General features: G+C 42.0%; 1 protein-coding gene across 7 annotated transcripts in view; it reads right to left on the bottom strand.

Annotated features, from left to right (window-relative positions):
* Positions 1-25,444, bottom strand: part of ppfia2 (PTPRF interacting protein alpha 2) — a 211,515-nt gene that overhangs the window by 15,133 nt on the left and 170,938 nt on the right. For 4 of the 7 annotated variants that reach the window (XM_041977029.1, XM_041977031.1, XM_041977032.1 and 1 more), the window contains 16 exons: positions 25,154-25,264; positions 20,395-20,616; positions 19,585-19,731; positions 15,540-15,674; positions 14,791-14,874; positions 13,475-13,606; positions 13,320-13,382; positions 12,926-13,017; positions 11,950-12,082; positions 9,779-9,996; positions 7,877-8,117; positions 6,145-6,174; positions 5,929-6,059; positions 5,359-5,540; positions 1,489-1,579; positions 278-280 (listed from right to left, as the gene is read on the bottom strand). In XM_041977029.1, coding sequence (XP_041832963.1) covers positions 278-280; positions 1,489-1,579; positions 5,359-5,540; positions 5,929-6,059; positions 6,145-6,174; positions 7,877-8,117; positions 9,779-9,996; positions 11,950-12,082; positions 12,926-13,017; positions 13,320-13,382; positions 13,475-13,606; positions 14,791-14,874; positions 15,540-15,674; positions 19,585-19,731; positions 20,395-20,616; positions 25,154-25,264 — 2,015 coding nt within the window. Of the gene's footprint in view, positions 1-277; positions 281-1,488; positions 1,580-5,358; positions 5,541-5,928; positions 6,060-6,144; positions 6,175-7,876; positions 8,118-9,778; positions 9,997-11,949; positions 12,083-12,925; positions 13,018-13,319; positions 13,383-13,474; positions 13,607-14,790; positions 14,875-15,320; positions 15,396-15,539; positions 15,675-19,584; positions 19,732-20,394; positions 20,617-25,153; positions 25,265-25,444 lie in introns of those variants that run through there. The other 3 variants (XM_041977030.1, XM_041977035.1, XM_041977034.1) reach the window with 2 other exon arrangements.

Genomic DNA, 25,444 nt, shown 5'->3' with positions numbered 1-25,444 from the left:
GCAGCACATTCTCTGTCCAGCCACGGATGCTGCTGCTACCCAGCTGTAAAAAGGGGGAAGAAACGTCTGCATATGGTAAATGAAAAAAGAAAAGGAAAAAAGAAGGCAATGATGTCATTTAGAGCCATGAAGGATAGATAGATAAGAGATGTCAGCTTTGGCACTGGTCGTTGGAGGGGGGGTGATGGTGGACAGACGGGAGAGGTGACGGACGAGGGCAGTATGGCTGAGACAATGGTCATATCCAGGAGGTCAGTTATACATCCTCACAACTTACCCGCTTTTGTTAGAGTCAGAGGGTGATGAGAGGGAGAGGAAGGATCAGAGGAAAGAGTCAGAGAGAAAAAGAGCGACGGGGAGACAAAAGTACACAAATGTTAATGAATTAATAAGTCAATAAACAAAACTGCTTCACATACAAACACGTGTGCACGCATCCACATACATCCATCTCACAATGGGGGAGACATTCCTTTACAGGAGCATCTGTAGACCAGTCAAATATGATGTCATCCTCAACAATGCAGTCCTGACCACATCTCGTGCAGCAGAGGACATGAGAAATGTACTGAAACACAATAAGCCCCGCCCCCTCAAAAAAACCCCAAATAAAACAAACCTCCATTGTCTTACAATCAAATGCTCAGTTACATTCAGATACCCAGGACCTCGAAGAAAGAAAAGAAACAAAACACTTCACCAAAGACATCACAGCGGTTTGGACTGATCAAGATGCTGAAATGGAAATAGTGCAGGCAGCTTAATGGCATGCAGAGTGGAGGAGGCACCAAGATGCAAGGTGGTGGAGGTGAGCCCTGAGTCCCGGACACCGCTATGAAAAAGTCGATGCAGTGGAAGGAAAACAGCACATTTGTCAACATACAACAAACAATACTCTCCATTGACCAACTACATGGGAGGCAAAGTTATTCGTCATGACAACTCAATGTGCACTTCGAGCAAATGACATTCATCATTTGGCACTAGAGCATGGCAAATGCACACACACACCCACACACACACAGGCTGCATGTTTTGCAACACCCCTGCTGAAACTTGACATGTGAAAGGGTTTTTCTTTTACTGGAGGGCAACCGGTCTGAGTGTGTGTGAGGGAAATCTCTAAGTGCTGTGTGATGAAGGCACCTCTGTGAGATTAACTGGCTTTTCAGGCTGGATCGACAGTCTGACTGACTGATATTCATTCCTGGACACTGATCCAGTGTCTACGTTCTCCGTATGGGCTTGGTTTGGGTATTACACAAAGCATCACTCATGGAAAGAGTCAAAGGTAAACAGAATCTGGAGGCTAGAACCACTGTCTGTGTCTGCAGTGTGAATTTGTGTGATAAAGAATTAACTGTACTTAACTGAATTTTACTGTAAAGTAATGAGTGTAAAAACTGCATTATGTTAGAGGATGCATTAAATGATGGACAACTGGTGCGATTTGACAACTTGTGAGGTGGCGTTTGGATTAAGGCTTACTTCTTTTTCAATCTGCGGTCCTTCTCAGCCTGAGTTCCTAACTTGCCCACCCCCATGTCCTGGCCCGACATGTCAGGGTCCATCATTGTTGCTGGAAAATAGAACAACCTGAACTTAACAAAAATGATCAACACAAAGTTTTTCTTTGACATACAATCCCAGTTCCAACACACTGTGTACACATCTTATAAACTCACATTTTATTCCCAGTAGAAGATACACAACACATGAGATGATGGAACTGATGAGACTTTTTACCATGTGACGGAAAATATGAGCTGATAGTGAATCTGGTGCAGCAAGACTAGACTGTAAAAAGTAGTTCCAGGTGATGTTCAGCATGGTGTAAAAAGTAGTTCCAGGTGATGTTCAGCATGGTGTAAAAAGTAGTTCCAGGTGATGTTCAGCATGGTGTAAAAAGTAGTTCCAGGTGATGTTCAGCATGGTGTAAAAAGTAGTTCCAGGTGATGTTCAGCATGGTGTAAAAAGTAGTTCCAGGTGATGTTCAGCATGGTGTAAAAAGTAGTTCCAGGGTGATGTTCAGCATGGTGTAAAAAGTAGTTCCAGGTGATGTTCAGCATGGTGTAAAAAGTAGTTCCAGGTGATGTTCGGCATGGTGTAAAAAGTAGTTCCAGGGTGATGTTCGGCATGGTGTAAAAAGTAGTTCCAGGGTGATGTTCGGCACGGTGTAAAAAGTAGTTCCAGGTGATGTTCAGCATGGTGTAAAAAGTAGTTCCAGGGTGATGTTCGGCATGGTGTAAAAAGTAGTTCCAGGGTGATGTTCAGCACGGTGTAAAAAGTAGTTCCAGGGTGGTGTTCGGCATGGTGTAAAAAGTAGTTCCAGGGTGATGTTCGGCACGGTGTAAAAAGTAGTTCCAGGTGATGTTCAGCATGGTGTAAAAAGTAGTTCCAGGGTGATGTTCAGCACGGTGTAAAAAGTAGTTCCAGGTGATGTTCAGCATGGTGTAAAAAGTAGTTCCAGGGTGATGTTCGGCACGGTGTAAAAAGTAGTTCCAGGGTGATGTTCGGCACGGTGTAAAAAGTAGTTCCAGGGTGATGTTCAGCACGGTGTAAAAAGTAGTTCCAGGTGATGTTCAGCACGGTGTAAAAAGTAGTTCCAGGTGATGTTCGGCACAGTGTAAAAAGTAGTTCCTGGGTGATGTTCAGCATGGTGTAAAAAGTAGTTCCAGGGTGGTGTTCGGCATGGTGTAAAAAGTAGTTCCAGGGTGGTGTTCGGCATGGTGTAAAAAGTAGTTCCAGGGTGATGTTCAGCATGGTGTAAAAAGTAGTTCCAGGGTGGTGTTCAACACGGTGTAAAAAGTAGTTCCAGGGTGACGTTCGGCACGGTGTAAAAAGTAGTTCCAGGGTGGTGTTCGGCACGGTGTAAAAAGTAGTTCCATGGCGATGTTCGGCACGGTGTAAAAAGTAGTTCCAGGTTGACGTTCAACACGGTGTAAAAAGTAGTTCCAGGGTGACGTTCGGCACGGTGTAAAAAGTAGTTCCAGGGTGACGTTCGGCACAGTGTAAAAAGTAGTTCCAGGGTGATGTTCGGCACGGTGTAATAGTTCCAGGGTGATGTTCGGCACGGTGTGAAAAGTAGTTCCAGGGCGATGTTCGGCATGGTGTAAAAAGTAGTTCCATGGCGATGTTCGGCACGGTGTAATAGTTCCAGGGTGATGTTCGGCACGGTGTAAAAAGTAGTTCCAGGGTGATGTTCGGCACGGTGTAATAGTTCCAGGGTGATGTTCGGCACGGTGTAAAAAGTAGTTCCAGGTCGATGTTCGGCACGGTGTAAAAAGTAGTTCCATGGCGATGTTCGGCACGGTGTAATAGTTCCAGGGTGATGTTCGGCATGGTGTAAAAAGTAGTTCCATGGCGATGTTCGGCACGGTGTAATAGTTCCAGGGTGATGTTCGGCACGGTGTAAAAAGTAGTTCCAGGGTGATGTTCGGCACGGTGTAATAGTTCCAGGGTGATGTTCGGCACGGTGTAAAAAGTAGTTCCAGGTCGATGTTCGGCACGGTGAAAAAGTAGTTCCAGGGCGATGTTCGGCACGGTGTAAAAAGTAGTTCCAGGGCGATGTTCGGCACGGTGTAAAAAGTAGTTCCAGGGCGATGTTCGGCACGGTGTAAAAAGTAGTTCCAGGGCGATGTTCGGCACGGTGTAAAAAGTAGTTCCAGGGTGACGTTCGGCACGGTGTAAAAAGTAGTTCCAGGGTGATGTTCGGCACGGTGTAAAAAGTAGTTCCAGGGTGATGTTCGGCACGGTGTAAAAAGTAGTTCCAGGGTGACGTTCGGCACGGTGTAAAAAGTAGTTCCAGGGTGATGTTCGGCACGGTGTAAAAAGTAGTTCCAGGGTGGTGTTCAGCACGGTGTAAAAAGTAGTTCCAGGGTGGTGTTCAGCACGGTGTAAAAAGTAGTTCCAGGGTGGTGTTCAGCATGGTGTAGCATCTCTTCTTCTAACATGTCTGGAAACATCTGGGACATGAGGAGACCAGTTGCTGGAGTTTTAGGAGAGGAATGTTCTCCCATTCTGGTCTGATGCAGGATTCTAGCTGCTCTACAGTCCTGGACCTTGGTTGCTGGATTTCTGCTTCCATGATGCTCCAGATGTTGTGTACTGGTGAAAGGTCTGGACTGCAGGCAGGCCAGTTCAGCAGCCGGACTCTTCTCCTGTGAAGCCATGCTGCTGTGATGGATGCAGGATGTGGTTCAGCATCGTCTTGCTGAAATCTGCAAGGCCTTCCCTGAAAGAGACGTTGTCTGGATGGGAGCAGATGTTGCTCTAAAACCTCCATGTACTTTTCAGCATTGATGGAGCTTCACAGATGTGGAAGCTGCCCACGCCATAGGCACTAATGCAGCCCCATCCCATCAGAGATGCAGCTTTTCACCTGTCCACTGATAACAAGCTGGATGCTCCCTCTCCTCTTTAGTCTGCAGGACACGCCGTCCATGCTTTCAAGAAACTAGTCCATGCAGTGGTTTCCAGAAGAGAATCATGTCTGCTTTCAATGCAGAAGATCACCAGCATCCAGATTTGACCTTTTACCTTGTCCACTGCACACAGAGGTTCCATCTGATTCTCTGAATCTTTTGATGATATTATACCCTGTAGATAGTGGATCTTCAAGGTCTTTGGAATCTTGCTTTGAGGAACATTTTAGAAATTGTTCCACAATTTTCAGACCCAGTAGATCTTCAAAGTCTTTATAACTATACATCAAGGATTTTTTAAAAATTGTTTCACAATTTCTGTTTCAGATTGGTGAACCTCTGTCCATCTTTCCATCTGAGAGACTCTGCCTCTCTGAAATGCTCCTTTTGTTCTCAGTCATGTTACTGACCTGATGCTAATTAACCTAATTAGCTGTCAAACGCTCTCCTAGTGACTTTTTAATGGGTCAGTTATTTTTTCAGCTTTTTGTTGCCCCTCTACCAACTTTCATGTTGCTGCCATCAGATTTACATTGAGTTCATATTTTTAATGAAATGCTAGATATGCATTTCAGCATCTGATATGTTGGTTATGCTCTACTGGGAATAAAATATGGGTTGATGAAATTTGCAAATCATTGCAGACTCAGATTCTTTATACTGAGTGAAAAACACACACAGTACTGTAGATACCATTATACAACAGGCAATGAGATGGAGTATAATCTAGAAATATTTTAAAAAGAACATGTTTTTGTCTGAACAATCTAATGTCATGTTTTACAGTAAACTTTATATATATATAAAAGACAAGATCAACAGTTAGGATGGAAAAAGATTTTAGCCTTATTTAGTTAAATTACATTTCCTTGTGCAGAGGGCATTATATCCGAGCTAAAACAGAAATGCCATGTTATCTTAGAGCAGGTCTTACCTTGTGGATCTACCATGACCTGTCTGTGTGCTAGGTGTGCCAGTCGACCTTTCTCTTTCTTGCCAAACAGCCGTCCGATGGAGGATTTGATGCCTTTCTTCTTTGGCTGTTTGTGAAGGGAGTCTTGGCTGCTGGCTACACTACTCAGGGCACTAGCTTCAGCCTCCAGAGAGGCCACGATCCTAAAGACAGAAATAGAAACAGATAATGAGTGAAAAAGCTGTCAAACTTCAAATTTCCTGACTGCACTTTCTTTTTTTTTTAACATTTACCCAGTCAGTGAAGTTTTATTGCTTTCAATATGGTTGCATCTGGAAGTTTGGAACAAGATTGTGTCTTAGGAGCAGAAATATTACTCCTGGCAAAGTAAGAACCCTCCAAGTTGTCACTAAGCCATCTCATTTTGATGAAAAGTAGAAGACGATGGTCTGAAATAAAAACATCTGCACCCAAAGTAGCAAACCAGAAGAAACGCTGCTACTTTAGTGCACCACCAGGATTAGCTGTAATCTTAATGGTAGTGCAGCAGTCTCAACACAGGTCTCATCACGTCTGCCTCCAGAAACGTACCCTCGTGCATCATTGTGCGAGGAGGCTGGCAGTGTGTGTGTCATTCGTACAGTGCGTGGCGTTGGAGGAGGGGACGTTTCACACTTGATGGTGGCCTTGTCCTCTCGGCCATCTTCTTCCACTGCTGCTATCTGAGGCACGAAGGCAAAGAACAACATTAAACGAGTTGAAAGAAACAACTTCTTAATGCTGTTTATGTGCTGATGCTCTGTGTACCTTTCTCCTGTGTTTCCTCAAGTCACTGGGCTGTACGGTGGACAGAAAGAGAAAGACAACTGTCAGAACCAACTAAAACTGCATGTTTCTAACAAATAATTGGCTCATTTGTGTTGATATCAACAATCAGATTTCTAATATTTTCATTTAGACACCCAGACTGAGGGATAAAGAGACCAAAATCCTAGCTTTTAAAGGAAGATGTGAACACATCACATCTTGTCCTGCAGTGGTGGATTCTGACGGTGTTACAATTTTAGACTTGTATGTTCCTGCTGATGGTCACATCTGGGCTGGTAATGAGTCAGGTCAGCAAGGAGAACATGCTATAATGTGTTTCTGTCACAGAATTCACCACATGGCAGTTTAATGCAGCAAGTGTTCAAAGTTTTATGATCCCTCTGCCTGTGCAGGTTAACAGGTTCAGATGCTGTAAAGAGAAAAGCTGCAGATTTATCCTGCTCCCCTTAAAGGTCCCATATTCTACATTATTTCAACAGGTTCCTCTGGGTGTCAGAGGTCCAACAACATGGTTTCAAAGTATTTTCCCCAAATTAGGCCTTGTCCCTTAATCTCAGCCATTCCAGATGTGTCTCTACGGAGAACGAGCTGTTTCTGTCTGAACCTTTAAATGTTCCTGAGTGGAGCCTGGCCCCGCCCCTCTTTGGGAGAGGGGTGGAGCCTGGCCACGCCCCTCTCAGGGAGAGGGGTGGAGCCTGGCCACGCCCCTCTTTGGGATTCACTGGCACCAGCTCAGTGATTTTACAGGGCAGGCTCAGCTAGCCGGGGGGCAGGACAATAACAGTATTTACTACCAGGGGAAGTGGTTCTTTCCCTTTGTGAGGTAAGAAAGGGAAAGATCTCAGAGTCACCCGTTTGAGCTCACATTCGTTAAAAAGTGGAGCAAGTGAGAGAGGAGACAGAATTTTCTCATTTTTGGGCCTCATAAAGGCTATGAGGACACATTCGACTGTTAGAAAACCTTTAGAAAGTGAATTTTGCATAATATGAGACCTTTAACATCACAATATATAACATAAAAAACTAAATCTTAACTCAGAACAGACATTATGTGTCATTTTGTTTGGTGTTACACTGGTAAAGACATGCGGATCCATTCAGGCTCAGACTGATGATTAAATTCTGTTTACCTGTTTCAGAACTGAACTCTTTTTCTATGGCTTTAAAGTTGGTGTTTTATTTAATGTACATTCATCCATAGCTGGACAAGACAAGTTTCTCAGGACCAACTTCTTTCGCCTTTGTAATTTTCCTAGAATGAGGAACATCCTGTCTCAGACTGATGTGGAAAATCTTTAAGTTGCTACCTCTCAGTGGATCAAAGTGTCTGAACCATTTTCATTATCGGTGTAAAAGGGCAGGGTCGGAGACGTGAGAGTATTTCTTTTCTCCCTTTTGTTTTCTTTCTTTGTTTTGTACTAAAATCCTTTATAAACTTTTTTTCTGAAACAGTTTTTGGTCTTAGACATATTTTTCTGATATGGTGTGTTTTTACTGCAAACAACTTTGTGCAGTCTTGTTGAATAATCAGTCAACAAATCTTAAACACCACCCCAGAAATGGCACTTGAACCATTTCTGGGGTGGTAAAAAAAAAGAAAGAAAAGAAAAACAAGACATAACTTACACTTCATATCTCCACCCTTTTCTCTTTAATAAAAGGCTGCTCCCGTTGGTGATAGGAGTAATAAGAGATGCTCAAAGTCACTTACCAGTGTCATGACCCCCATGCGCTCCATGTCGCGGGCTGGACTCCGAGGGTCCAGTTTAGGTGTCGAGTGTCCGCTGGGTGGGGAAGAGGAGGCCAGGGAGGAGGCGGTGGCTGAGGCAGTGATGGAGGCTCCATGGTGGTGCATTCTTGCCAAGTTCAGGCCTTCCAGGCTAACGCTGGCCACCCGGTTCTCAATCTCCTCCGCCCTCAGCTCTGTTGACTCCTTCTCCTCCTGTATCAGCCTGAAGAGGAGGAGGAGGATGATGAGGAGGAGGAAGAAAATGTTAAAGGAAGTCATGTTGCTACAGCTCTACCATAGTTTCTTAAAGCACAGATCTTAAAATAATCAAATTACGACAATTTCCAGCTTGATATTTGTAATATATATTTGTATTTGTAATATATATATATATTATAAATATATAATATATATTAGTAATATATTTGTAATACTGTTTTAACTTGATTTTAGAAAACAAGAAACAATGATTATAGTAATATCTCTGATGCAGAGTTTAACCTTTTCTTTACAGATCTGTGGAGGTGGATTTCTGCAGATTTACATAACTTAATCCCTTGAATATCCAATGTATGAAGCACACTAATTAAAGGCTAAAGACAAGTTCATCAATTTGGCCTGTAACCAGAATCTAATTATGTAATTAGCTGAGGGCTCAGTTCCTTTGATTTATGAAGCAAATACAAAGTTGCTCCTGTTGGAGTTCAATTATCAAAAATCACAAAGTCCTTCAAATAAAGGTTGTCACTAATGAGAACACCGTAATTACAGCATTAAGAACCAAGACGCAGCTCAACATTGAGTTAAAAAAATGTTTGTGTCATAAGCGTAAAGCTAAATAAAGATAATGGATCCCCTCAATAGCTCTGCTTATTCTGGAGAAAATGAACAAAGATGATTGTTACTTCAGTGTTTTCTCGATCTGATTTTGAATTTTAAGAGCCATCTAGGTTATGGCTGCACAATACAGTGAAAATTTACCTTTATTGCAATATCAGCCTTTGCGATACACACAATGCAACAACTGCCTAAACTGAGATAAATATTTAGTCCCATTTTGAATATTTTAAGGAAGTGAAGTGACGGCGAATCAAATGGATTGTTACTGTCCTGGATGCCTGCTCCATGTAGATGCTAACGGCTGTGGCACTAGAGCACATGGAGTGAGTGTTTGGATGGTGGAAGATAACAAGAGAAGTGACCAAAATGTGGATCCAGAAGAACTTGTGGCTCAACAGAACAGCACGTCAGCTATTTAGAACTATGTTGGTTAGAAAAGAGTCGACACACTACCAACAGGTACTCTATATGACTTGCCGAATACTTGTGCCAAACACCAGGGGACACGTTTAATCTGCCACCTACAGGACAACCACAAGAAGCTATAGATGAACCCAGCCGATGTTTGTGTTGGAGCTTTTATCTTTAGTCTTTAGCCTGCAGGACACCATAGTACCTGACCAAATAATTTTTATTAAGAAGAAGAGTTACTAAAATCTAGTTATCTTCTGCATTAGAAAACACGACTTAGTTTTTCCAAAGTCTGGAACCAAACAAGAGCCTTTGGAAGAGAAAAAAGAAGAGGAAAAAAGAGAAAAAAGAAGAGGGCCTAGCACTACACCTTGTGGGACTCCATATAAAAAAGGAGCAGCGGAGGAAGCAGCAGCGCTAAAACTGAGGCAGAATATTTGATCAAACAGACCTGAACCATTGTAGAGTTATGCCCCCCGATGCCCACTCAATGCTTCAAATGGTCTTTCGGGATTTCATGGTCCACCATTTAACTTTAAGAGCTTTGCTAAAGTCAGCAGTGATAGAAATAACAAGTGGAGACAGAATAACATGCAGGAATCTAATTCTCAGTAGATTAACGAAGCAGAGTACCGGATCTCCTTGTTGATGGCATCCAGCTGCTCCTGCAGCATCATGGCCAGCGTTTGTGCATCGGAGTGGCCGCTGGGGGAGAGAAGGTCCATGGAGCTGAACAGTGTTTCCCTGTCATCGTCATCTATGTCAGACATCTCTGTGTCGCTCTCGAAGTGATGACCACCCAGGACCCCTAACTGCTGTGAGCGCCATTCATGCTCCCCCAGAGATTTGGCCTGCTCATACAGAAAAAAGACTAAATATAAATACACAACCATTAAATGTTCTAAAGTGCTACATTTACAGTCATTATATGGGTAATCTTTTAGTTTATGTAGATATTCACATTACTTTCCCTCATAATATCTGCAAGCATTAGGCCAAAATTGAAATCATCAGTGTCTTTAAAGAATAATAATGGCAGCAACCATGTTTGACTGCAAACCTACAGTTCAAATGTCCTACTACACAATAATAAAACATAGGAACAAATATTTTTTACAGTGAGAGAAGCTTCCTAGTTGTCCATTATTACAAAAAATAGAGCTGATCCCAGCTAAAACTTCATCTACAAAAAAACTAAAAAACACAGCCTGTAGCACTAAATGACAGCACCTGGTCCAGCTGGACTCCAGCAGTCTGACTACCACTTAATGATGACGTCCCTCCTGGTTGAATCCTTACTTGTGTTGTTCTTACTCTCAAATGTAAGTCGCTTTGGATAAAAGCGTCTGCTAAATTACTGTAGAATAGAATAGAATAGAATAGAATAGAATGCTCCCTTTATGTACATAAATAAGTAAATATGTTTCACACATTGTCAGATGTCATAAATCCCACGTCTTCTTTACGTTGGCCATGGTTTTTTATTCAATTCATCCACTAGAGGGCAGTGCGGTTTCAATGTCAGTTTCAGACCATTTTAAACATGGTTACGTTGGATAATAAACGTTCTCAGAAAGCAGCATGAAAAGAGGGATTGCAGTACAGAGCGATGGTCTGTGTGGCCATAAAATAAATTGTATGTTCTTCTTCTTCTTGTTCTTTTCGCTGGTGGTACGGCTCAGTTTGCTTTGTGCTCTCTGAAAACGGGCCAACGTTTGCACGTAAAGAACACCGAAGACAGACAGAAGCTCCTGGTTACAGGCATATTTAACATTGACTATAAATTAAAACTCATTATATTAGCTATATCTCACTTTTTCTCACAACCAAAAATACAACTTCCCACACATTTATTTCTGTGGTTATTTATGTATCTAACTTACACTGGAGTTAATTTAGAGTTGTAAATAAAACAGGGCGTGACCTATGAAACAGCTTCTCCTTTTTTAATACAGTAATGAGGACAGTACAGTAAAAACAGAATACAGTAATGATAGACTGAAGAGATAAACATGACTCAGCATGACATAATAAATCTATTCCAACAACTGGTAAAGCTTGAATATTGTGGACTGAGTTCCATTAAACAAAAATGTGTGATGTGACCCAGTTTGTAACGGAGCTGGAAAACATTGTTTTTAACACAAAGACAAGAAAATAAAAGAACAAATGAGAGATCATTACTTTGTTCTAATTCATGTCTTTGAAGAGTTTTTTAATCTTCATTGACTTATTTAACTAGTCTAGTTAAATTTAACTAGTTTGGCTTGATCTGTTTTCAGGATAATTTCATGATTAATTTGCTCTGAAGAGAAATTTCTTCACATTTCTTTCCCTCTCTGTGTCTCAGCTTGTCTTCATGAGTAGAAACAGAAAAAACAGAAAAAAGAAAAGAGGTGGAACTTGACTTATTTGATTTATCTTCCTCCTCTGTTCGGATGAGCAGGGACGTCCACCAGGATAACTCGGGGGTAAAGACTAACCCCACCTTAACCCGGTGACTTAACTTGTAACCAAACAACTAAAGTTCAAAATCCACATAACTGAAGCAACACCTGCAAACTAGTTAACTCAGGTAACTCGCGTTGCTGCCGTTCCCATGTGATCTGCCCCACACTCTACAGCCACGTATGAAATGTACACATCCAATCTGGGACCTCAGACCCATCCACATCCACCTGTAGGGTCCATGTTAGATTTTCTCTCAATTCTCTAATATCAAATGTTTGTTTCACTCAGTCAGGAAGACTCACACGAAAAAACGTAAACAGCTGTGGGTGAGTCTTACTGCACTAAGCGCCCACCTTTGGCTCCCGCAGGCCCATTCGACCTCTTCTTGGCCGGCGGATGACTTTGGCTGAGCGGTAGTGGTCGGACTGGGTTTCAGCCAGAGATCCCAGAGAGAAGCGAAGCTCGGCGGATGTGTCCAAATGAGACCTAAAAGGCAAATTTCATGAGCAGCAAGCATAAAGGAAGGACGAGCAGCATCTGAACCTGTAGCATGAATCCTAAACAGCTATTGTGTCTGATCAGTGAGACATGGGACAGTTCTGCAGACGGCAAACCGACTTGTTTCCTCCAGCGTGACAAAGTCAGAGTTAGGTGATGCAAAGCATGCAGAGCTTTAATGCCCGACTCCCTGCCTGCAAATTGTTTATGGATGAAATTGAGGTTGCTGCTGTTTAAACATCAACACTGTAATATCGAGCTTCATGCAGCAGAAAACGGGAGCCATAAAATATCCAAAAATAGATAACAACAGATCCGTGAGACGAGCATTACTAACAATAGCAGCACAGAGCAATTCAGAGGGTAACGGAAATGCTCCTGTGGAGGGTTTGTCAGTCTCTCTTCTTTGCTTCCTGTTCCACACACACACACACACACACACACACACACAGATGAGCTGCTTTTGGAATTTAAAATACATCCTACAGGAATATGATAACACAAAAAATAAACTAGTGATCAAACACTGAGCCGTTTGGATTTCATGTGGTTTTTAATGACCTTTGTGCTCCCAAACTCCAAGAAACTCGACTGAATCTGCTTTTATCTGCAGGCTGTGAGAAGTACAGGCCTCGTGAGCGGCTCACCAGCAGACAGAATTTACTCAGCTTTAATTAATGCTGTAAAATCTGTGATAAATCTTTAAGAATTGACTGAACGGGCTGAATTAAGATTTGTGTTTGCAAATTGTTCTGAAGCGAAAACAGGTGCAGATGGAACAATATTTAAATAGCTGGACAAAGAAGTGTGTTCAACACAGAGCTAACCTACCGTGACAGGGTGGGTTCTGTGAGGGAGCCTGCCCTCAATCTGAACTGGTCGAGCTCTGATCTCAGTTTCTCAATCTCCTCTGCCAGCTGCGACTGGACAAAACAGAGAGACATGATGGTTACAGGCTTTCTGTGTGATATCACAGCGGTCATGCTGCTGCATGCCGACACGGTTCTGGGACATGCGCTGATGATTTCTACCGTTGTACAGGCTGGGAAAGCTTCCAGCGGAGGCTTCTGAATATTCAACAGTAAGTTTATAAAAAATTAAGTTAAAGCCAGAAACCAATCTTGTTATTTCTCTTTTTAAAAAGTCCATTATCAAAGCAACCTCATGTAAAATGAAGGAAGCTTTTAAATGAAAAGAACTGATCATTTCTTGATCTGCAACCTACTTTTTCATGGATCGACTCCTCGTACTGTTTTCTGTATCCTTCTGAGTCTTGGATTAACATGTTCTGCAAAGAGAAGCAGAAGAAAAATCCTTCAGACTTTTGCTGAAAAGAAGTGATACTGATGAGCTGCAGTTGTGATGGGAGTCGTCTCCAACCTTCTCCTCTAGAGCTGCCATCCTCTCCTTCAGGTGGAGCTGCAGACGCTCGTTGGACTCTGTCAGAAGTCGGTCCACCGTGTCTGAGAGTCGCTTATTGTGCTCTTCGTTCATCTTTTCTCTCTGTCGAGCCTGGTGGAAGAAACAAAATGCTGTTTTCTGAGAAACTAATACAGCAGAGCAGTTTTCTTAATACTTTAAATGAGCTTTTGTTTGATAAACGAGCTGCTGTAAAGACCTCTCATTACACCTGCATAAAATGACTTAAACTAGTCAAACATGAGAAACTATCTACAGTAAAACATCTGGCTATGTTTTTATTGTGTACTTACTTACTTGTGTGTTGCACATGTTGTTTGACCTTACCATTGTCTGTACCGCCAGATGAACACAGCTTAAAGTCTTTTAAAAATACAATATTAAACTTGAAAGAAACAGCAAAGAATAAATGTAAATAAGTTTTATTGCAAAACATTATATTGATTCAAAGGTATATTGATAACAAATTTACTTCCAGTCATATCAAATTATGAAAAGCAACTAAAATGATTATTATATCAGTGTTTGATAGATGTTTCCCATTTGTATCGATGCTCCTGATCGTTGATCATTGATCAATGTATTGATGCACACAGATGAACTGATGCAGGCCTGTACACATTTCCACTGCACGCTGTCAGCAGGAACATTACCTACAAATTAATAATGAATAATGGCTGCGTGCAGGATAACCCCAGCAAGCCAGATTCAGTTGGGTTTGTAATGAAACATCTTTACAGATACAGGTTTTAAGAACTAAATCAACCCAAAAAACAAACAAAACATTTACACACAACGGCCACTTTATCGGGTTCACCTGTTTAATCACCTGTTAACACAAATATCTAAGCAGCCAATCACACGTCAGCATGTAGTCATGTAGACGTGGTGAAGATGACTAGCTGAAGGTCAAACTGAGCAAACTGAGGAAGAAAGGGGATTATGAGTGGCCAGTGAGTATATTCTGATGCAGTCTGCTTCCCCTGCTAAACACCATGTGTAGTATTTGGGATGATGCAGTAAAGTGTCACACTGAGAAAGAAGGTGCAAGGATGCTCACATAATTTGAAGTGAACAGTACATGCCTGCATCGTTTGTGATCATTTTTACAATCCCTGAGTGTGTGTGTAAGTGTGTGAAACCCTGGTTTGGTCAAGCTTCAGCAGTGATAAATCAGACAATGTGCCATCAGATGCTGTCGCCTGGAGCTGTCGTGCTAATGCAGCAGCGGCTGCCTGGTGAACGTTGCCTGGCACAACGCCTCCGCAGTGACTCACCCTCAGCAGCTCCTGGTTCTTCTCCTCCAGCTGGCATTCCAAGTGCCTCATTCGCTCCTCAATGCTCCCGTGACGCTCTTCCGCCTACACATGGATCACAGCATAGACAGGAAAAGAAAAAACTAAATAAAAAAAAACAGAGGCCAGGATTAGATGAATGTTAAAGCGACTGAGGGCCAACAAAAGTAAAGCATTGACAACGTCACAAGCCAAAGCCTCTATCCCAAACTCAAAGATGGATATCTATCAGTCTGAAGCATAACTGGAAAGAGGGTTGACTGAAACAAAGAGTGACAGGGAGAAAGCCGGAGAACAAGGCCACCAGAGGACAGAGTGAAGGGAGGAAGAGAGCTGCTGCATAACGGCCAAGTGTGAGCCTCAGCCAGAAGTGCCATGCAGCTGTCCTGTGGTGGTCCAACAGCCAGAGCAGAATCCCAGGAACACACTCACCGCTAAACACTAAAAAGATAAATGAATGAAATCTATTCTCTAGAGGAGGTGGCAGTAGCTGTGATGCCCTGTGGGACTACCTTCCTAAGAATGGAGCTCATGTCTTGAAGTTTAGCTTCCAATACATAGTGATAATCATCAGAGGAGGAAGAAGAGCTGGAGTCAGACTATGTGGCCAAGGAAGAGGAGAGGGACATGATGAATTGTCACGACATGACACCATGTCCACAGAAAGGTACATAAACGTCTACAGGAAGGCATCTGTGGGAAGGTGTGTTCATATTTGCGTGTGTTCCTACCTTTGTGAGTGCAGCTATCCTCTGAGCCAGTTCGGCTTCCACCTCTGGAAGCGTCTCAGCCTTCCTCATGGTCTGCTGGAGCTTCTGCTCGGCAAGTTCCAGCCTCTCCTGCAGCTGCCTGTTCTTCTCTTCCATCTGCACACACACAGCAACGCTGCAAGTTAAGAGTGAATTTCAGGAGTTAATAGAGGCATTTTCATTTCTTTGACCCTTGAGAGATCCTGTAAAAAACTTACACATTTCATCCTAAGGACAAACAATGCCACCTTTCCAAAAACAGCAATAAAATATAGCAAATTAATTTGGTTTTTAACTTGTTTTTAAATTGTTCAGAAAAAAGACTTACATAGTTTCTATAAAATACATGTAAATGGGTATTTGCTTATTGTTATTATCAGGCTCTGGGATGATTTTTTTGTGGTAATATTGATTTTTATACCTCTTTATTTGTGATACAGTGTCAGTTTTATTTTAATTTGTTTTTTTTTTGTTTCGAGTCACAAATATGATCCTTATATGATCCTAAGGACTGTTGATCAGCAACTCAGGGACATTTTAATCGGCAACTCAGAGCAGAGAGTACTGATCTGAGTTAGTGCAAAATTGCATGAAAACAGAGGAACTGAAGCCAAATCAAATCTTCAATCCACCCAAATCTCATATTGCTTTTCTGGTATATCTGGTTGTTACAACCCCCACAGAGCGCAGTCCATTTACCTCCAGCTGTCACACTGGTAATAACATTTTCCAGTTTGTCAGAATTTGTGTTTTTGGCCTAATTGATCCTGGAAGAAATGTTAATAAATATGCATCTTTTCCTGCCTTTCCCTTTAATACTGCAGCCCATCATGACCAGTTTGAAATAGAATTGCAGATGTTCATCTTTAGCTGGACCACTAGTGGCAACTGGTAACAGGCTCCTCTTCTAAACAGCAGCAGCTCTGTGTGCCAACAGAGACAGTGGTAACTTTCACCCAGCAGATACCGGTAGTTACAGTGCTGCAAATCAAGCTCAGTGTTCAAGTGCCAATGTGTGACTTTTATTCCCCCGACATGTGTTCAAGACTTTCCTCCTCGCCCTCCTTGGAGCTCTGACCAGTTTTAGGACTCTTGCTCTAAAGCCGTATTGGAGGCCTTTGCCATTGGCGACAGATGCTCTGATCCCATAAGCATTGAGCCTGGCAGCTCAATATGCAATAATTAGACTGGAGTGTGCCCGCCTGCATTGTGTGTTGTACCTCCTGTCTGAAGCCCAGTCTTCTGACCCAGTAGTGTTTGAGACGACACTGAAAACATGGCAGTTTTTTAATTTTTGTTTGAGATAGACATCTCCGACGCCCTTCTGTCAATCTTTTTGACTGTTTTCCTGCCAGTTCTTCATCTCTCGGTACCAGGGGCCAAATCTGCCTCCTTCTGTACAACTCATCTTCAAACATCAGCAGAAGGATCCTGACGTTCAGCTGCTGGCATGACAGCAAGTAAACCCACCGCACAGCCTGGAAGGGTGTGTGTGTGTGTGTGGTAGAAGGAGCTCAAATTGAGAAGCTTTAGGAGGTTTCTGCTGCAACGTTGGGCATCACACTCAACACACAAAGATTACCGGCAAAAGAAAACAAAAAAAAAACAAAAAAAACTGAGAAACGATTGCAGAAAATAAAGGACTGGGTAAGATAAAAAAATTAAAACATCCCATACACACCAAACTTTCAAACCAGATCAATAGCATCAAAAAGGATAAAAAAAAAACAAAACAAACTAAAAACAAAAACAACAAAATTTTGAATTTTAAAATATTTCTTTAAAAAAAAAAAAAAAAAAAGGTCCAGCCTGTCAAAAATCTAAATTCTTAATTCTAAATTGTACATAAAAAAGCAACAAAACAGGATATGGAGAACAACTAAATGTAAAAAAAAAACAGATGATTTGTCCACGTTTCAGCCCAGGGTAGATTTTACTGTTTTCACTCCTCTCCCTCCAAACTGCACGAAGACTCAAGTCTTTGCTGGTGTGTAAATACGTTCTGCATCACCTTCAACCTGTTTTTACTCTCAAATACTTGCATGTTTTTTTAACACGGTTTCTCGTGGTAATGGGATAATTTGTCTCGTTATCTTGAGAAAACAAAAGATTTTCTTGAAATAACGAATTATTGCTGCTCCTGGTCCATCACAGAACACAGAGAGACAAACATTCAGTCCCACTCACTCCTAACGACACTTTAGAGACTAATTAAGACAGGTGAGAGTTTAGCTGCTTTCTTCTATAAAGTGCATCCCAGTACAGTGCTGTTCTGTACTGGGATGCCTCAGTACAGCAAGCTGACATCAGATCGAACATCCATCACGGATCAATACATCCGATTTTACTTCTATCAATCCATCCATCCATCCATCATCTGTACATCCATCCATCCATCCATCCATCATCTGTACATCCATCCATCCATCCATCCATCATCTGTACATCCATCCATCATCTGTACATCCATCCATCCATCCATCATCTGTACATCCATCCATCCATCCATCCATCATCTGTACATCCATCCATCCATCCATCATCTGTACATCCATCCATCCATCCATCCATCATCTGTACATCCATCCATCCATCCATCATCTGTACATCCATCCATCCATCCATCCATCATCTGTACATCCATCCATCCATCCATCCATCATCTGTACATCCATCCATCCATCCATCATCTGTACATCCATCCATCATCTGTACATCCATCCATCCATCCATCATCTGTACATCCATCCATCCATCCATCCATCCATCATCTGTACATCCATCCATCCATCCATCCATCATCCATCCATCCATCCATCCATCCATCCATCCATCCATCATCCATCCATCCATCCATCCATCCATCCATCCATCATCTGTACATCCATCCATCCATCCATCATCTGTACATCCATCCATCATCTGTACATCCATCCATCCATCCATCATCTGTACATCCATCCATCCATCCATCCATCCATCATCCATCCATCCATCCATCCATCCATCCATCCATCCATCCATCCATCCATCCATCCATCCATCCATCCACCCATCCATCCATCCATCCATCGTGAAATTAGTGTTTGGTTTGGGTGATATGTGTTGCCGGTGATCTGCTGAACTAACTTAAGTACTTTGAGGTAAAACCAACACAACCACATGTAGGCAGTGACATCAGCATAATATCAGCCAATCCATTGGCTGGAATTTTTGACGGGGTTGTTTATCTGCAATCTAAAAGCACAAAATCTTGGTTTAGTTTGGAAACTCAAATTCATATGTGCAGCGGTGCATCTGAGAATAAGAACAGGCTGGAGAGGAAACAGGAGATATTTACACAGAAGCAGATACCTTTTGAGTCTGAGGGCAGAGTTTGGAAAGAGAGGAGTGAAAAGAAGAACGCATGATATCAAAATAATAAAAATAATTTAAATAGTCTTTATCTTGATTAAAGACAAGAAAACATTCCCATCTAATCATCTACCAACAACAGTGACTGTAAATCCTACTCACTGTAGTTCTGATAGTCAAACTGACCAAATAACAGTCTGAAAACTGACATGGAACAACGTTCCCTACGTTTCTGTATCTCAGTGTGACAGTCTTTGTATCCATCCAGAGCTCAGCTGCTGCTTCAGCTTGTTCTCATTAACTCAGTCTTCTATGACCTCTAACTTACTGCAATGAATCACAGGAAATCATCAAGAGGAGAACAAAACTGCACTTTGATCACAATGTACTCTATTACGGCCATTATGAAGATGAATTTAAGTCACGTGCATCTGCTCCAAGAAAAGATTTAAATCAAAGTACCAAAAATTAATTTGACATCATCTGACACAATGTCAGGATGTCTTCTCGAGCCAAAGCGAGGCAGCTTTAGGAAGCTCTGGTTACACAACCAGCTCACTTTCTGAATCGTGTTGCATTGCTGAGAAATACACCTCGAATTATCCATTTAAGCTGCCAGCTGGACCTGCAGCTGGTTACCTGACACATGGATGTCATGAACCCTTTCACAGACCTGTCTGAGGAACGCTTCTTTATTGGCCAGCTCGTTCTCCAGTTTGTCATTGATGTCATGCACCGAGGTGGCCTCTCGTTGGGCGCTCAGGTAGCGCTTCTCCAGCGTGACAATCCGTTCTTCCATATCCTCCTTCTGACACATGGCCTGCACGCAAACAATCAGACCAGTGTATGAGCTTCCTTTGATTAGGAAACCAGATTATTTCAAGTTATTCATAAACACAATCTGCACAAATACCAAATCAGACAAAAAGGTCAAAAAATACAAAGACACACCTTTGATTTGGCTTCCATGTGACAAGATTGTTCATTGTGTTGACAATAAAAGAAATATCTATAAGATACTGAAAACAGCAATGTAAACATAAACGGCAGCAAAAATAATTATTCTGAGAAATGAATAATTCTGCTGCTGTCAGAGGAGGCAGAAAGTGTAAAAACACTGATTCCTCCTGGTGAGGCCACATTAACCTCAGCAAGTAACCAGATGTGGATGCAAATAAACAAACAAAAAAACTTATTTCTTTTATCATTTATTTAGTTTGAATTAATATCCAGTATATTTTAGGATTTATTTGCCAGAATGCGTCATGAATGATTTTTTTTTATTTGTGTTTTATCAAAGCAACATTTTATTTAAATTAGATGTACATGGAGGCAGATTGAGTGTTAGAGTGCATGCAAATATGAGCTTTTTGTAGGCCACTTCCAGGCCTTTTTGATGTCTTTTTTTGCAAATGTGCACAGTTCTTCCTGTCCTTTGTGTGTGTGTGTGTGTGTGTGTGTGTGTGTGTGCGTGCGCTGTAACCTCTTTGATGTCCCTCTGGTACTTGTTGTTCATCTCCTCCGACTTGATGAGGTCCTTGCGAGCAGTCTCCAGCTCTTGCTCCACCTCGGAGACCCGGGAGGACAGTGAGGACATGCGCTCCTTCATCTGGGCCAGCTCGTAGTTCTGCTTCTCCAGCAGGTCCTGCAGCTCCACCACCTGGCTCGCCTCGCGGGCCGACTCAAGAGAGCCGTTGGACAGACGCTGGGGGAGAGACGGTACGGGAGAAAAGAGGCTTTACACCTGTCGTGAAGAGCACATTTAGCCTTTGTGTGAAGTTTTTACTTCAGGATTAAATCCTCCCTTTGAGGCTAAAAGGAAACTTCTGTCAGTGCTTGTGTTTTATTTATATTTTGCTTCTTCTAAATGCTTGCGTGCCCTTCATATGGTTTATGTTGGTGCTCTGAGGTTATACACAAACTACGAAGCTCTTACCAATCTTTGTTTTTTGTAGCTTGTGTTGGTTGTTTTTGTTGGTTTGTTCATGATGAGACTGAAGCCCTGGTTTGTTCTCATCTATAACTGCTTCCCTCATATTTATAATTATACTTATCGAGATATAATTCAACCAGGTCTAATCTCTGAGCACAAGACCTTTGACTGTTAGCTGTTTACACACAAGGTCAGAACAGAGCATGAAAAACTGCTTTTAAAGCCTTTTCCTGCTGCCTGGAACGACCTGGACAAGGACCTTGAATGGAGGAAACTGGGTTTACTACATGTTAAAGATGTCTTATATTTACGGACAAATGGTCATTCAGAGTGGAGATGCTTAGTTCAACATGTCCCTCAGATGACTTGGAAATTAGTCCATGTTTTATGTGTATTTTTTTGCTTTTAATGTTATGTGAATGTTTTTCGGGTTGTGATTTATCTTCTTCTCTGTTCGCTGCTGTCTTGGCTAGGACACTTTTGTAAAAGAGATTTTTTTTTTCTCAATGAGTCAATTTTTCCTAATTAAATAAAGATAAAAGAATTAAATAAAATCAATTCTGTCTAAAGTTGCATTCATTTATTTTATTCTGATGGGAGAGCGAGATCTCAGCATAATGTCGTCTCCAAAACATCTCAAAGGTTTTAAGTGCAGTGAAGACCTGGACCCCCTGAATCGCTCGTCTACACGCTGCTGAATCTAAAGCTGACCAGCTGGAGCAGCCCCTGATCTTTGCTTAGTAAGACCCAGCCTGACATGACATTATTTATTTATAATAGCCAGGCAGTGTCATTTGGTTTTTCATCTTTAACACAGAGTACTTGTCTAGTAGAGCCCCTGCCGTCCTGCAGGTTTCAGTCCTCCAACACGCCTCATTCAAACGAATGCATCCTTAACAGGCTTCTGTAGAAAGAGCCACCTCATTTCATCTTACAGAGAATCACTTCAGACTCTTGCAGAAATTGCCTTGACACTTGCTTTTGTAATCTGATTACGTTTCCACCCTGTGCAGCTCTCCAGATCTCTGCATGGGGCAGATTAATGACACCAGACAGATTCAGCTTGCTCTGGGTCTGAGGGCCGAGAAAACATCAGCAACAACTGCTATCACCATGAAATAAACACTAGCTGGGAATGAGGTTTTCACTGTGAAAGCATCTTGTTTATGCTTACATGTAATTATTGTAAAGTGGAAGCAGGTCTCCATGAGACTGTCAAAAAATCCAATTTTTAAATTGGAAATCTCCTCATTTCAGGGTCTCAGAAGTAACTGGATAATTAACATTACTGCAAACTGAAAGTTTACTTTTAATACTTTGTTGAGAGTGCTTTGCAGACAATGGCTGCCTGAAGCCTGGAACCCATGAACATCACCAACACTGGCTTTCCTCCTCGGTGATCCTCTGCTCATCCCTTACTGCAGCCGTCTTCAGTTGTTTGTGGGTCTTTCTGCGTAAGTCTTGTCTTAAGCAAGCAAAGTTCATGGTCAGTAGTGTTGAGATCTGATGACTAACTCAGCCATGGCAGGATTTTCCATTTCTTTTCCTTAAAAAACTCCTGGGTTGCTTTCTCAGTATGCTCTGGGTGATTGTTCATCTGGACTGTGACGTGATGTCCAGTCAGCCCTGCAGAATGTGAGCAGAAAGTAGGTCCACCAGTGACCCAGAGCCTCTGGAAGCCATGCATGCCCATACCATCTAACCGCCTCCACCAAGCTTTACAGGAGATGTGGTGGACTCTGGATCAGGAGCTGCTCCTAGTCTTCTCCACACTTTCTTCTTCCCATCATTCTGGTACAGGCTGATCTTCGTTTCATGTGTCCACAGAATGCTCCAGAACTGAGCCGGCTTCTTTAGAAGTCTACTCTGGACTGTCCATCTCGAGGCTGACGGATAGTTTGCAGCTTGTGGCAAACCCTCTACCTGCCCTCATGGAGACTTCTCTTTCTGGTGGATTTCAGTACAGATACACCTGCTTTCTGGAGAGTGTTCTTTACTCAGGTAGATGTTGTGAAAGGTGTTTCATCACTATGGATCTCAGAACGTACCAAACTGTTGTTTTAGTAGCTCTTAACATATTTACTGTCTCCTGATGGATTCATTCTTTTTTATCCAATCCAAGGACGACCTGTTTCACATCCATTGAGAGCTCATTTGACTGCATGTTGTAGGTTCAAAGCAACAGTTTCCAAATGCAAATGCCCCACCTGGAATCGACTCCAGGCCTTCTACCTGTCTGCTTAATCATGGATTAATTAGGGAACAGCCCATTAAGTCCGTGAAGCAGCTTTAGAGTAAACTGTCCAATTATTTTGGCCCCTTAAAAAAGAAGCAGTTAGATATTAAAAAGTTGTAATTCCTGAACTTTCACTCCAATTTGGAGTGAGGAGGAGGAATGCAGAGAGTCGGCACTTTAAGCTCATATTGATTAGATAACTGTATGTTGATTTTGTTTTGGCAAACACATAAAATAACAAAATTTGTGTTAATGTCCAAATATATGTGGACCTGGCTGTAAATCCTACAGAGAGGTAAGACTGAAGAAACCTCAACAAACATGTTTAATAATGACATCAAGCAGCCAGATGCTGTCACTGACAGTCAAAGGTTTCTGCTTCAACCTGTAAAAAAGGCTGCTAGAAAAGAGACGTTCATCCTGCAGTAGTTGTTAGCGGTAAAAGAGACGAGAGGTTTTTGATGGGTGCTGCAAGCAGCTAAAAGTAAATCAAACAAATAACAATAAACACACAAAGCAGCCATGTAAGTACATCCCCACAATGGTCTGAATGATGTAAATATGCTGCATGTGCACCGCATTTATACCTGAGTCTGTAATCAACGGCAGGGAAAATGTTAGAAGCTCTCTCCACCGCTGGATGATTACAAAATGAAAAATGACAGATGGCAATGTGTTGTTGTGTTTTCTGCAGGGCAGCATCTACATGGCATGAGAGGAACTGAGATACATGGCCTGGAAAATGTGTAAAAGCAGAGGGCTTCAACAGGGGTCAGTGACACATACGGGTCCCTAAAATTTTGGGTTGATCAGGCATTTTAAAAAACAAACAAGCACACAAAATGTAAAAGGTGGCAGAACAGATGCCAGTCAGCTGTGTGATGGTCCCATCTCTGTTCATTTTGGGGTCATCGGCCTGAAAAACGCTGAAGAGCCCTCATCTAAACCATCATGCATCTTAATTCTAAGCCAGGGTTAGAGAGAAAGCGACGTAGTAAAATGAAAAGTTTGCGTAAACCAGGTGGTGTCTTGTATGGAGTCTTTCACGTTTTCCTTCTTTCTCCCTGCAAGCCGTTAAAAGCTGAGCGAGTCGGGCAGACGTGTGCTGATATTTAACGGTTATCTTTTTACATATGGAGACAAACTCTCACAATGACATTATTTCAGCTTGATTTGTGGAAGTGGATCATTTTGTGTTTGCATCATATTTGATGGTGGGTCAGTCCTTCCTTCCCCTTCTCCACTCCAAGTTCCCAATAACCCACATTAAGATTTACACAAACAAACTCCACAAATCTCCACAAACCAGCCAACAATGCCGTCTCCTCATGACCTCCCCTAGCATGCACACTCCTCATCCCTTTCCTCCAACATCTTTCCTCCAGGCTGCATCCTGACATGGAGCAGCCTTGAAGGTAAAGACGTGGCTCTGATATATGCAGGTGTCCTCTGCAGCTGTCTGGATGGAAGTATTTCCCAGATTCTGCTCCAAACATTAAACAGCATCAGTGTGCTCTGGTAAACGGTCACGCTGTTATTTCTCTGTTTTAAAATAATAATCTGATGGGACGTTTCTGTCCAGCTTTACATGTAGAAACCAAGGAGAATACATGTGGAAATGTATAAAAAGAAGAATCAATAAAGCAGCAGAAGGAACTCCAAACCAGCCGTGTGGACCAAAGATTGTTAAAGCCACGATTTTTAGAGTTAATCTGACTATTTAAGTTAATTCATTTTAAAGTGTAGTGAGAATATCCTGATTGTGTCTTGTTTACTGAGTAAAACAAGATAAAAAACAAAACTAAATTAATTAAAATAAATTAATTTGGGTTTAAAATATAATGAGATAAAGATCAAATAAGATATGATAATACAATAAAATGAAATAAAATAAGATAATATAGATTAAAATGAACTTAAATGAGATCAAATACAATTCTTTAATATAATTAAAATATTTAGCAAATTGCTCTAGAATAATAAAATAAACCAGGTTGGCAAGAAGCGCTTTTTAATTAGTTTTGTTTAAACTTTACTTGCTGTTCGTATCTTGAATTTCCTTCCAGAGCTCACCTTGCCGTGGACCTTCTGCTGGGCTTCACCGCCTTCCAGGATGTCCTCTGCTCCCTCTCCCGATGCAACTTTTCTCTGAATGTGAGCATTTTGCTCCCGTAAGGCCACAATCTGCAGGAGAAACACAGAGTTTGTTCTGGTTACTCTAGATGTACAAGTGCAGTCCTTAGTTAGACCTTCATATGCAGCACCGTGAGCTCTCACGTTGGTGGATGGAACCACCACACAGCTGGAGGCACGTACGCTGTTACACAGCCACTGTGCATCTTCACCACCGTCAGCGACTAAGCT

Source organism: Melanotaenia boesemani, chromosome 23, assembly GCF_017639745.1.
Source record: "Melanotaenia boesemani isolate fMelBoe1 chromosome 23, fMelBoe1.pri, whole genome shotgun sequence".
Lineage (NCBI taxonomy): Eukaryota > Metazoa > Chordata > Actinopteri > Atheriniformes > Melanotaeniidae > Melanotaenia > Melanotaenia boesemani.
This window is presented reverse-complemented; position numbering and strand designations above follow the sequence as displayed.